This window comes from Cibotium barometz, chromosome 32 (genome assembly GCF_041138505.1).
Source record: "Cibotium barometz isolate CiBa-2024 chromosome 32, ASM4113850v1, whole genome shotgun sequence".
NCBI lineage: Eukaryota > Viridiplantae > Streptophyta > Polypodiopsida > Cyatheales > Cibotiaceae > Cibotium > Cibotium barometz.
The window spans coordinates 11147296-11160966 of record NC_141077.1 but is presented as its reverse complement, the minus strand read 5'-3'; the positions used below and the strand labels follow the sequence as shown (position 1 = coordinate 11160966).

Sequence of the window (13671 nt, the reverse complement as noted above, 5' to 3'; positions counted from 1 at the left end):
TGCTCTAGAAGCTAGAGAGATAAGTGCATTAATTGGGCCCATGTTATCAACTATGTAAGTATATTTCATTACTAAAATTAAGGTTATAAAACGTAGTTTGGTAGCATGTAACTTATGGTTTGCATATTTATGTAGGGAATATGGTGGGAGTGATGATGATTAGATAGGTTGTTTTCGCAAATGTTTTTTATATAAGAGTTTGGCTCTAATATTTTATAACAACAATGTATTTGAAGCTCTTGAGCAGTAATATAAGTATAATCATATTTGTGTGAAGAAGTATGTCTTGCTTTTGAACACCTTTTGCTTTTGATGAACACCTTTCCTTCAGTCTTTTTTAAATCTAAGTACTTGTTGTGGTACCACTAACAGAATGGGATAGATTGGGGCTGGTAGAGTCTATCCCGTTCTACCAAAAACAAATTATAGAGTCGCATAAGTATGAGTATAAATGTCGACATGTATATTCCAACATATATACCGACATATTTTTCGATGACTATACCAACATATATTTTGATGCATATACCAATGCTTTCTTATCCAGATGCTTATATCGATGCTTTTACTGACAATGCCACTGGCAATGGGGGAGGATGGAAGTATACTTAACAACGTACAAGGAATCATATAAAAAGATATGTTGTGATGCTAAGGAGCTAGCATTCTCTTATAAAAATAATGTGCTAATTAATCAGAAAGTTATAATCTTACCATTAGGCTTGTGCTTTATAATTTGATTATTTGGATGTAGGGAGATTCTTTTGTGCATATACACGTGTTGGATTAATACCTCCATTATTATAATCCCACCAGTACTTATTTCTACTTCTCTAAAGTCCATTCTTCCTCCTTTCTAATGCTTTATCCAATCCCTTAGTCCTTTGTATTAACTTTGGAAAAAACCTAGCTTCTGGGGTACATTAATCATACACCCATTCAATTTTTTTGTATGAATCCTTAAATACATCTTTCCTCATCATCAACTCTTCTATTTTTGGACCTCAATACTATGTATAGAACTTATAATCTTTCATCTTTCTAGCATCTATACGTATAAAAGGAATATAATTTAAAGCTTGTTTCCCATATTTAAAAAATATACCTATAATTATGTTACACTAAAAATAAGACTAAGAATCAAAGAATATGTAGCATGTAAAATTATTATCTTATAGCTAATAAGACTAAGTATCAAAGAATATGTAGAATGTAAAATTTGTTACCTTATAGCTCTTTAAAGAAAATGTTGACAAATAAAGCAAAGCCTTAAACATATAGAAAATAACCACATAAAGACAAACATCATAGAAGATTACTGAAAAAGTAGAACCCGTAGACCCCAAAAAAAACCTAAAGACTACTTATTACTTACTTTAAATAAAATCTACAAACACATATGGCAGATTAACCTCTAAATTTAAAGTCTAAACTTAATTAAAAACATAAAGAAGAGTACTTATTACCTACTCCAAAAAAAAAAATTAAACACCAAAACTTCAAAATACAAAAGCTTAAACCTACAAAATAACACGCATTATCAGTAACTTGAATCCTAAAAGACTAATCAAATAATGACCTATAAATGTACGTGTAAATGTTTCCTAACAAAAGAAGGAGAAAAGCAAAAGCTATGGGTGAATTAAGAGTAGGAAAAAGAGAGGGCATAGTGTTGGGGGGGAGGGGAGGGGGGATAGAAAAAGAGGGAATGTGAGAAGAGGAGAAACGAAAAGTAGAAGGTGGTTTTTTTAATGAATTACAGTCAAATCACCTTGTTCTCAAGAGTACAAAGCACATCTAACCACTTCCTAATATTTTAATGTAAACCTCTCAATATTTTATTTGAGAAACTTTACCTTGTCAAAGTTGGTGTGTAAAAGATTAAAAAAGATCCATGTTACATGGATCTTGAATCGTAGCTCTCTCTCATTAGCTTGACCATTCTTTTTTTAGTACTAAGACAATATTAGATAATTTGGAAAAAAATCTCACACTTTGGGAATAAACTTTTTAATATAGTTTTGGCCATATCTTGATTATATTAATTCCAAATTTGTTGAAGATTATAGATTTATATTCTACTCTTAAATATCTTTCCAATGGTATGCCATGAGGGGGTTGTGACAAAATCTTGGATAGGTTCACCCTGATCCCATTCCCATTTTTCAAATACGAATGGGAATTTTTCAAGAATATCTAATATGGTATTTCCTTTCTTATAGGGTCCTTTTTTAGTCCAGATTTTTCCTAATGACTGGGTGTGATCCCAAGAATGTTGAAAAGAAAGTGCCTTGAGTAGACCTCACCATCATGATACATGTGGCTAGAGAGACTTATTTTGATTTTCGACTAGAGAGCTATGATGTCTCGTCGATGAACGTACAATGGTTTACACTGCCTCAGTTATATGATACATGTTGCTTGAAATCATATCTTGAAACATCAGTTTAGACATGATATTCATGTGATATATATGTGTTGTTTGTTTATGGAAGCTTGCAAAGCCTGTTTATGGATGTAATCTTTGGGATGCATCACACCAAGGCGGATGTTCGAGACCTTGACCCTACTTGATCGAAAATGGGTGTGTTCCTTGTGTGCTCCTTGCGTGATTGGTGTGATGGTGGACAAGGAAGCAGCTCGAGGTGATTCGGGTAGAGGGTGGTGCCTAGTAGCTAGGTATGGGACTAGACAATAGTGATGAAAACTCTTATATTAACCTACACGACTAATCGATTATAAGCCTTTTGTAAAGGCTTACTAGAAAATTATAAAGGTGTTGATTGACCCTAAATTATGTTCACCTACACTCGGATTTAGCCTAATGTTAAGCTAATTACTAAGGCAATACCTCTTGAGAGTATATGTTTTTATTATGGTCATAGCTTGAGTCTTATGGCTCCAAGTTTGGTGATCAAGGAGTCTAAAGATACATTCACAATCACATTTGTTTTAATGGTATTAAAATGATGAAGAACTAGGTATAAGCACATCTCAAGTTATTGAAGTTCAAGTGAGCCTAGACTTTTGCAAATGTTTGAAGCATGCTGAATGTTGGAAAAGTATAACATGCTAATTGGAAAAGTCCAACATGCTAATTGAAGAATTTTGCTATCTTCACATTACAAACTACAAAAGAATTGTGTTCTCATACCTACCAAGAAATGTGAAAGGGTTCACAGATCTACTTCTTCATTAGGAGGAGGAGGTGAAATAGAGGTTTGTAAAGGCTGGAGTGTTACCATATTACCATGGGCAAGGTGGCCAGGAAGTTGGTTCAGACCATGATACCTTGCAGTAATAGAAGACCAATGCAAATTACCAGACATCCAAAAGCCTAGTGTATTGATGTATTTAGCAAGCCCTTGCTTTTCCATGAGATGTGATGAAGCTTTAATAAGTGTAAGCAGTCTTATAAACTCCCTTTCTGTTGCTTCAACCATGCTACAAGCCTTGAAAATGGCTTCTTGCACTTGACAGTCTTCTTTGATGCAAAGGAGAGATGGTAGATTATGCCATTCACCTTTGAAATACTCTTTCCTAAGAGAAAACAAGTCATTTACCCATGCAATGTGATCGACCGCAGCCACCTCTAGCTGCTTAATAAGGCTATTTTCCAAGGTTTCCTCATCCTGCTCAGCACCCAATGCGTACTCCGATAGTATAAAAGAAGGGTATACCCCCGCACTAATCCTTCTTAGCTTAATGTAATCATGTAGAGAGAGGGATCTGTTACAATTACGAAGGTCATTAAGCACTCTAACTGATCGGAAAAACTCCTTCATGCTATTCGCAAACCGACGCCTTTGCATGGCCGGCATGTCGGCGACGAGCTCTAACCAAAGATTTGAGAAGGCTTGCATTGCCGAGCTCCTCCTAATTAAGCTACTTAATTGATCATTAAGCTGGCCTTCTATTACTGCACAGATCATTGTATCCGAAATGCCCATGTAAGCGTGTGGCTCTGTCATGTCATCTAGCACATCGTCTGCCACAAACATCCAAGCTAAAACCTTGGTAGCCAGCACCAGCTTGTCCTTCTTGCCCTCTGGTGTCGCCAAACACATCAGAAGGGGTATCCTCCACTGCCTCATGAACTCCCTCGCAGCTTCATTCTCTGGTTTTACAGCCTCAATCAGCCACGCATCAGTAATCTTCTTAATCGCATCATAATCCCGATGTAATCCAAGATCAAGAAGGCAGTGGATCTGTGGCATGTAGAATGAAGACTTATTAGAGTTAAAAATATCCACGGGTGGCTCAAGCGGGTGCTCATGATCAGAATTATCGAAGCTTTGCGTAATGACCTGGGGTTTTTGGATTAGGTGAAGATTAGGGCAGGATTTGGGAGCTCGTAAAGAAACGATGTTTGCGTGCTGCAGAGGAAGGGTAAGGAGCTTGTTGAGCATTAAGCTGCAGCAATTATTAGGGAAGCGATGGGCTTCTTGGGGAGTTGATGATGATGGCGGCGGGGAGGAATGGAGCATTTTGGCTAAGCTGTGAAGATCACGGCCTTGCTTTTTCATCCAAGCTCATGAACACAACCTAAATTTATGAACGATAATAGAAGAATCATAATATACTGTTGTGCATGGGATTTAATTTTACGTTTGATTGAATATGCGACAAATAAGGTTTCGATAATTGCGAGCGTCCCATGCTTTGAAAACACCACCGTGCATTGTCCATTTTTGGAAACCCCACACGTATTTTTGAAAAAAAACTTCTCCATATACCTTAGCCTTTCTCATCAAGAATGAAAAGGTTTTCTTAGACATTTTTGGTCCTAGGACTTTTTAAAGAATGAAAAAAGATCCTCCCGGACAGTTGGTATCAGAGCACTATTGTAAATTTATGTAACAGCAACAGAAATTGCTTAAAATTTTAAAGTAAATCTGGGAAATAATATTTTCACTTGTTAATATTATGTCGAATGAACTTCAAAAATTGAAAACTCATGAATTGAATTGGAAATTTATAGATGGATACCCCAAATCTATCTGGCATTCCTAAACTCTCCTAGAGTCAAGATATATGATAGCCTTTGCATTCGAGCACCTCATCAACTCTGCTACGACCCGAGTAAGCAGAGTGAGACTCGCATGTCATTTTAAGAGTCTTTACTTTCCTGATCCTGTTGAGCGACGTCGGTATATGTGGTTCTTCGGAGGATGATGTATTAATGTCAGTACCAGTCAGCGTCAGAGGCTCAGGCAAAATATTTCCTTAGCCATGATTCTGATAAGGCTGGGGCTTGTTTAGTATGTTCAACTCTTTGATCATTCACCCAGGAACTTCAAAATTTCATGCCGAAGTTTTAGACTTCTTATCCGCTTTATCCCTAGAAGTAGACTTACAGCACCTCTTTCTGTAATGAATCGTGTGTACCATGGTATGTCTCCTTCGCAGTTTCGCTTCTTTATGTGTACGCAATTGAGGCGGAGATTTTGGGAGCCGTGATGCTCTATTATATATGGAAAACTTTTGATAAACGATGTTTTGTAAAAAAATTCCAAATTGTTTTCATGATTAATAAAATTATCAAAGTAAATCTTGTTTCATGAAGTATGATGAAATAATTATCTGTTTAAAGAATAAATCACAAAAATTAAATAATCATAAATCTGTTGTCAAAGTTAAGTTGACAAAAATCTCGTTTTGTCAGAATCATGAGGCACATGGCCCGTGCAAGGCAACCGGATCCTCTAACCAATGACGAAGAGTTAGATCTAGATGTTTGAAAAGCCCTGCATAGATCCCAACTTGGTCCCTTCAAGGGTGAAGGGGAGTAGTTAGGTGAAGTAGTGGAAAAGTGGATTGAGGCTATGGAAGAATACTTTGATGTAATTGGCTACAATGAGAGAAGCAAGATGGCTCTCGCCAGGTTAAAGATTGTAGAAACGGCCAAGGTCGCTTGGAGGAATCATTGCGAGACTAACCGTCTCGACCGAAATACCCAGACCTGGACCGATCTTAAAGCTTACCTTTTGAAAGAGATTTTGTCCTCCGGGCTTCCTTGAAACTAAAATGAATGAGTTCTTGGAAATAAAGCAGGATAGTCGGACAATTAAAGAGTACCATCAAGCTTTTGCCCTTCTCCTTAAATATTCCCCGCAATTGGATGAAGAGCAACTGATGGCCAGATTCATTCCAGGAATGAACAAGCCATTGGACACCTTAGTAAAGAATGCCAAACCTATCTCCATGGTGGCCGAAGCTGTAAAAATGGCAAAGGACTTTGCCAAAGCCTTTGTTGTTAAGGTCCCACCAAAGCCTGCACCCTCTAACTTTAAAAGATTCCAAACCCTGGGAAGTACAAACTTTCCTCCCCCAAAGAGACAGCAAGGCCCAAATCAGAATCAGGATACTGGGAGATTCAGAAGTGAAGGAAGACCCTTCCCACAGAACACTTTCTCAGGAGCCCCACCTCTTTCAACGATTCAGAGGGATGAGCTCAGAAGTGAGAACCGATGTTTTGGATGTCATGGTTTTGGTCACCAGCTGAAAGACTGCGACTCCTGCCATGTCAAGGGGACAAGGAAGTCAAGGACCGAGAGTGCAGAGACCAGCCCCTTCCTATCAGTCAATCTCGTCAAAATCAAGGCAATCCCAGGAGAAATCCAGCTCAGCCATCTGCCTCTGTCCAGAGTAGCCTCAGAACTCCTTCCCAGAACTGAGACAACCAAAGAGAAAGAGTTTCACCTCAGACTGCAGCAGCCAGAGCAGTCACAATAGCAGAAGTAGTGGAAGAGGATAGATTTATGCAGCAATTGAAAACCAAGGGCCAAATCGCCAATTCTCAGTCATCCATACTCCAGCTGAGTAGCAGGGTAAGCCTAATCGGGAAGTAGATCATGTGATAGAATTGACCCCCGAAGCTCAGCCACCAGTAGCCCTGCGTACGTACAAAATGCCAGTTCTTGAAGCCCTCAAACTCAAGGAACAGCTTAGACAACTGTTAGAACAAGGGTTTGTAAGACCCAGTGTTTTACCTTGGGGTGCACTAGTTCTCTTTCAGAAAAAGAAAGATGGAACGCTAAGACTCTGTGTGGACTACAGAGGCCTCAATCAGCTCTGACAGTTAAGAATAAGTATCCTATCCCTAGAATTGATGAGCTTCTGGACAGGGTAAGTGGAGCCCAGATCGTCACAAAGATAGATCTCAAATCAAGGTATTATCAAATCAGGATTAATGATGAGCAAGATATCCCATCAATACTCGGTATGGGCATTATGAATTCACTGTCATGCTGTTTGGATTGACAAATGCCCCAGCTACATTCAATTGCCTAATGCAGAACATTCTCAGAGAATACTTGGATGATTTTGTTCTTGTTTTCTTTGATGATATTCTGATTTACTCAAAGAATGTAGCTGACCATGAAGCTCATGTCAGAAAAGTTCTTGAGATTCTAAGGAAGCACCAACTCTTTGCAAAAAAGATCAAATGCACTTTCTCTGCCGACCATGTTGAATACTTGGGCTTTCTGGTATCCAAAGATGGAATTTCTCCAGATTCCGCAAAAGTCCAAGTAGTCATAAATTGGCTTGAACCAAAGACAGTGAAAGAAGTCAGAGGATTCTTGGGATTGACTGGTTGGTATATAATTTTTATACCAAAGTATGCTCTCATAGCTTCCCTCCTGACTAATCTTCTCAAGAAGAATATCCCGTTTCAATGGTCTGCCAGGTGCCAGAGTGCTTTTGATAAGCTAAAGACCGCCTTGGTAACCAATCCCGTTCTGAAGTTGCCAGATTTCTCTCTACCCTTTGAGGTAGTAACTGATGCCAGTGGTTTTGCCCTCGGAGGTGCACTCATGCAGGAAGGTCATGCAGTGGCCTATGAATCCCAAAAACTCAGAACGCATGAGAGAAATTATGTTATCCACGACCTAGAACTACTTTCAGTAGTATATGCCCTAAAGTTGTGGAGACATTACCTACTAGGTCAAAGATTCACTTTCAATAGTATATGCCCTGAAGTTGTGGAGACATTACCTACTGGGTCAAAGATTCACTTTGATGGCTTAAAGTGGATCTTCACTCAGAAAAATCTCAACATACGCCAAAGAAGGTGGATGCAGACCCTGTAGGAATTTGATTTTGAAATCAAGTACCGCCCAGGCAAAGAAAATGTGGTAGCAAATGCCTTCAGCAAAAAAGCCTCCTTGCTTACAATTACTGTAGTGTCAAATCCTTTGATTATTGAAGCAAGTGAGAAGATCATGCAGGATAGATTCTTTGGTCCTATTGCTACCCTACTTATGCAGGAAAGCAAAACTCCACAGGAGTTGAACCGAGTTCAAGGGTACAGCCTGGATGATGGAATTATGTATTATAATTGTAGGCTATGCATTCCCAATGATGAGGGAACTAAGTCAAATTCTGAATGAAGCCCATGACAGCCTTATTGTTGCAGGACATCCAGGTTTCATCAAAACCTGCATGTCTATGAAGAAAACCTTCTTCTGGCCTGGTCTAAAAAAGGATGTACTTAATCATGTACGTCAATGTCTGCCTGTCTCAGAAAGTCAAGGCTGAGAGAGTAAAAATGCTTGGGAATTTACATCCACCATTAGACATCCCCCAGATGAAGTGGGAATGTATGAGTATGGATTTTATTACTGGATTACCTTCAGTGCAATCAGGTTACAACTCCATCTAATTCCCCTCGAAAAATGAGTAAATACTCACATAAGATGAAGAGTGGACTAAGGACCAAAAGAAATACTAAAAAAATAATTTTTTGACACCTCAAAGTGTGGATTTTTCCTCATGAAGGAGGCGCCTATTTCATATGTGTGGTGGAGTTTTAAATTCTCAAATATTGAAATATTTTATCTCTCCTCTCTCCTAATTCAAGTCTAGTTCCAAAAAGTAAGCTAAACTGACCCAAAAATGGTCAAAAATTGACCAGACTGATCTGGAAAATTCTAGAATCAGTTTGCTTGGTTAGAAGCTCACTTTTTCCTATAAATAGAAGCCTCCCCCTTTGTAGAAGCTTAATAGTGTTTTATGCACTGCTACTCTACTCCTCCCCATAATTCATTAGTTTTTTACCTTTCCCTCTTCAAAAGAATTGGTGGCCACTCTTGTTGCAAACAAGAGTAGATCCCTCAACAAATCATCAAGCCAAAGGAAAGCTCACAGAAATTCAAGTAAGCTAGAAATCCTACTTTTTCTTTATTCTTTTTAGTGGTTTTTTAATTTTTATTTTATTTAAAATGAAAAAATGATGTTATGCCTTGTTGGAAAGGCTTTCCCCCTCTCTTCATTCTTAAATTTAGCCTTTCTTTATCCTAGATAAGTAATCAAATTGTTAGAATTAAACTTTTCATATTGTTTCTCTTTTAAAAGTAGAATTTGATTAGTTTAGAATGCTTTAAACCATTTGGGATAATTTTTAAGTAACTTGAGGATAGAAAAATTTGAAAAATGGTCAGCCATACAAAGGAGGTTATGGCAAAATTTTCTTAAATTTTGTGAAATAAGTTTTATCTTTTATTATTCAAAAAGGATAATCCCCACCATTTGTGTATTCTAAAAGTGTTATTTTCATTCTAGGCATAGAAAAATGCATAGTAGAAATATTTTTATTATAAAAGTGTTATTTCTATTAAAATTTAAATTCTATGCATAAAAAGATGCATATGGGTTATTTTTGTATTATAAAAGAGTGATTTTCATTTGATTTAAATTCTATGCATAGAAAGATGCATATTGGTTATTTTTTATTATTATAAAAGAGTGATTTTCATTAGATTTAAATTCTATGCATAGAAAAATGCATATTGGTTATTTTTTTATCATAAAAGAGTGATTTCCATTAAAATTTAAATTCTATGCATAGAAAGATGCATATTGGTTATTTTTTTATTATAAAAGAGTGATTTTCATTAGATTTAAATTCTATGCATAGAAAGATGCATATTGGTTATTTTTTATTATAAAAGAGTGATTTTCATTAGATTTAAATTCTATGCATAGAAAGATGCATATTGGTTATTTTTTATTATAAAAGAGTGATTTTCATTAGATTTAAATTCTATGCATAGAAAGATGCATATTGGTTATTTTTTTATTATAAAAGAGTGATTTTCATTAGATTTAAATTCTATGCATAGAAAGATGCATATTGGAAGTAATTTTTTTATTATAAAAGTGTTACTTTCATCAATATTGATTTTTATGCATAAAATGATGCATAAAAGAATTTTTTTATTATAAAGTGTTACTTTCACCAATATTGATTTTTTTTATTATAAAGTGTTTCTTTCACCAATATTGATTTTTTTATTATAAAGTGTTACTTTCACCAATATTGATTTTTATGCATAAATGATGCATAAAAGATTTTTTTATTATAAAAGTGTTACTTTCACCAATACTGATTTTTATACATAAAATGATGCATAAAAGAAATTTTTTTATTTATAAAAGTGTTACTTTCATCAAAATTGATTTTTTTTACATAAATAGATGCATAAAAGGATTTTCTTTTATATAAAAGTGTTATTTCCATAGAAGTTGGATTTTATGCATAAATAGATGTATACAGAATTTTTATATCAAAATAAGAGTTCTCTTTAATCCTATGTTTAAATCCCATGAATATTGGTAAATAAATAAGTCAATACTTTGTTGAGAGAAAATGCTACCGTTTCATATTCTCTAGGATGGTAATGAGAAAACTCAGAAAACTATCAAAGTCAAAATTTTAGATAAATGATTAATTTATTCCTCATAGGAATTCATGATTAGTTTTAAATTCAGCTAAGCAAAATACTCAATGATTAGTTTTAAATTCAGTTAAGCAAAATACTCAATGAATGAAATTCAATAAAGTAGTAATTGAAATATTACCCTTTGAGAAAGTTAGTTCAAGGAGAATCTTTCTAGACTCAAACCCTGAATCAGACTATGACCAAGACTTAATCTCCTTCGTCAGTTTCAAGAAAAGACGATGTGACCAGTTCAGAAAAATTTCACTCAAATCACCCACCGAATCTGAAATCAAGTTAAGACCCTTGATTCTGATTTGAGGATCAAGGTTATAGAATTCAAGAAATTCTGTTGGAATTTTAGACCTATGATCTAGAAGTATTGGGATACAGATTTAAGATATACCCATTATATTCAAAAGAAAATCAAAATTGAAAACTTGCATAGAAACCCTGTTTTCTTAAAGGACTGGCTTAGTCTTACGCCAGAATGCTGGAGGGAGTATTTGGTAAATGTGTTTTTCTAAGGGAAGCTCGGTTCTCACGTGGCAAAAACCTGCCCAGGTCTTGACCAACCTACGTATGGTGAAAAATGGTGTACTTCCGATACGATGGGCGAGGGCCGCGAAGCGGTCCCTAAGTGAAGTGCCAGGACACCTAAGGAGGATCCTGGAGGGTTCTTACCAGGCGATGCAGGGGCTCGCGGTGCTTAGGACACCCATGCGTATGTCTTGGAAGATATATATATGTATGATGACAAGAAAATTATTATAATCTGTTACTAGATCTCGTTCTGACGACCTGCTAGTCGAGATTCACATTTCATCATCAACTTTCCTTACCTTGAGCATAGTCAATTTGACAGTCTCAAAAAGAAAATGTAATTTATTCTCACTACCGTACATGCCTCGAATGCGATCCCTGATAGTGTCCCTGATCGTGCCACCGTCATGGCCACACTGTAGATCTTCAAGCTAATCATCCTTCTTATTAAAATTTGAGATGATTATGTCCACTGCCGTACATGCTGGAAGGCGGCCGTCGTGGCCACAGTGCAGATCTTCAAGCTAATCATCCTTCTTATTAAAATTCGAGATAATTATGTCCACACCTACAACTCAAAGGGATGCAATTTGACCTCAACATCAAGCCTTCCAACACTAGCATAATGTAATATTATCATCGGTGTTTGCCCTCATACATGTATACAACATTTGAGGATATGATTCACACAAACTTCTAGCGGTCATTTCTTCAAAGAACTCTTCGTGTACTCTAGACCAAAAAGGGCCGCTACAAAGAATATCTAGGGTAGAAAACCCTGGTAGCAATAGATTCCAAGTAAGGAATCTCCATAAGGAAGGGGGGATGTTAATCCCATTTTGCGGTTAACCTAGTATCTCTCCCATTACATAAGAGAGATATCCCAACAATAAGTGTCTAGAAACAACACTATAAACATTGTGATTATGATAATGGGTTGGGAATGCCACAAAATTGTATCTTGTAATATTTTAGTTCATCTTTCATTAAGTTTTGGGCACCCAAGTGTGAATAAGGGCCAATTGTATAAATAACAATATTCTCATAATGCAAGACACAAACCCTCTTTGTGCCAATTAAGTTTACCCTTATCTCATTGCTCTCATGTGTCTATGGTGTGAGAGAGAGAGTTGAGAGGAGAGAGAGATACATTCTTGGTGCATATTCCTCTTATGCTTGTGTTCATGAGTGTGAGAGTAGAGAGGAGTGAGTGTCCTTGTATGAAGAAAGGTAACCTCATGATGTGACAACTTGAGGAGGAGGCAAAGGCGTGGAGCTAACAACCACTTGGAGCCAAATGAGTGGAGCTAGCAACCACTAGCATAGTTTAGAGTCTCTTCAGAGATACGAGCTTAGACGCCATTAAGTTTCCCATAGCTTATTAAGGTAAGAATTATCCATTGAATTAAGAGAGGAACAATGTAGCTTGTAAAATAAAGATAGGCCCACTATCACAACTATTTACGCAATGAGGTTTACCTACACAAGGCTGACCTCCTATGCCAAGGACGTCTAATCATGGAAATAGCAAAAATATGCAACAAGGACCTCCTTTCAGCAGAAACTTTGGGAACCTTGGAATGAGCCTGGAATGGGTGGTAAATTGTTTTAGGCCACAAGGTCTAGTTACATGCTATCATTGTTAGCAAGAAGGGCATATATCGGCTTATTGTCCCAATGAAATGAAGCAGATGTGATGTGATGGATGTGATGGATGTGATGTGAATAGATGTGATGAGATGTGATGTGAATCAGATAAATGTGAATGTGAATCAGATGTGATGAGATGTGATGTGAATAAGATAAATGTGAATGAATGGATGAGATGTAATGTCATGTGAATCAGAATGTAAATGAATGATATGAGATGTGAGTGAATGTTGTGTATGTGAAGAATGGATGTGAATGAGTATGTGAAAGAATGGATAAGGATGTGTATGTGAAGAATGGATGTGAATGTGTATGAGGAGAATGGATGTGAATGAGTATGTGAAAGAATGGATGTGGATGTACGTGAAAGAATGGATATAGATGTGTATGTGAAAGAATGTGATGTGATGTAAAGAGATGAGATGTGACATGAATATATGTGGATGTGAAGTGATAGATATGAATGTATGGATAGATGCGAGTAGTCATACATGTGAACGATTGGATGGATGTGGATGAATGAGATATGATGTGGATAGAAGTGATGTGGTATAATGGTGATGAGAATGAATGAGATGAGAACGATTGGATGGATGTGGATGAGAATGAATGAGATGAGAACGATTGGATGGATGTGGATGAATGAGATGAGATGTGTATGAATGAGATATGATGTGGATAGAAGTGATGTGGTATAATGGTGATGAGAATGAATGAGATGGTTATGAATGAAAGTGAAAGTGAATGGTGATGAGAA

At 36.6% G+C, this 13671-nt stretch overlaps 1 protein-coding gene across 1 annotated transcript; it reads right to left on the bottom strand.

Annotated features, from left to right (window-relative positions):
• Positions 1-3176: 3176 nt before the first annotated feature.
• On the bottom strand, positions 3177-4526 carry LOC147619816 (microbial Terpene synthase-like protein 13). Its single transcript, XM_086772561.1, has one exon. The coding sequence runs from the start codon at positions 4524-4526 to the stop codon at positions 3177-3179; it is 1350 nt and encodes a 449-aa protein (XP_086628687.1).
• Positions 4527-13671: the final 9145 nt, after the last annotated feature.

Excerpts from the sequence above, each read along its gene's own strand:
- LOC147619816 (XM_086772561.1), bottom strand. The coding sequence starts at position 4,526 with ATGAAAAAGCAAGGCCGTGATCTTCACAGCTTAGCCAAAATGCTCCAT.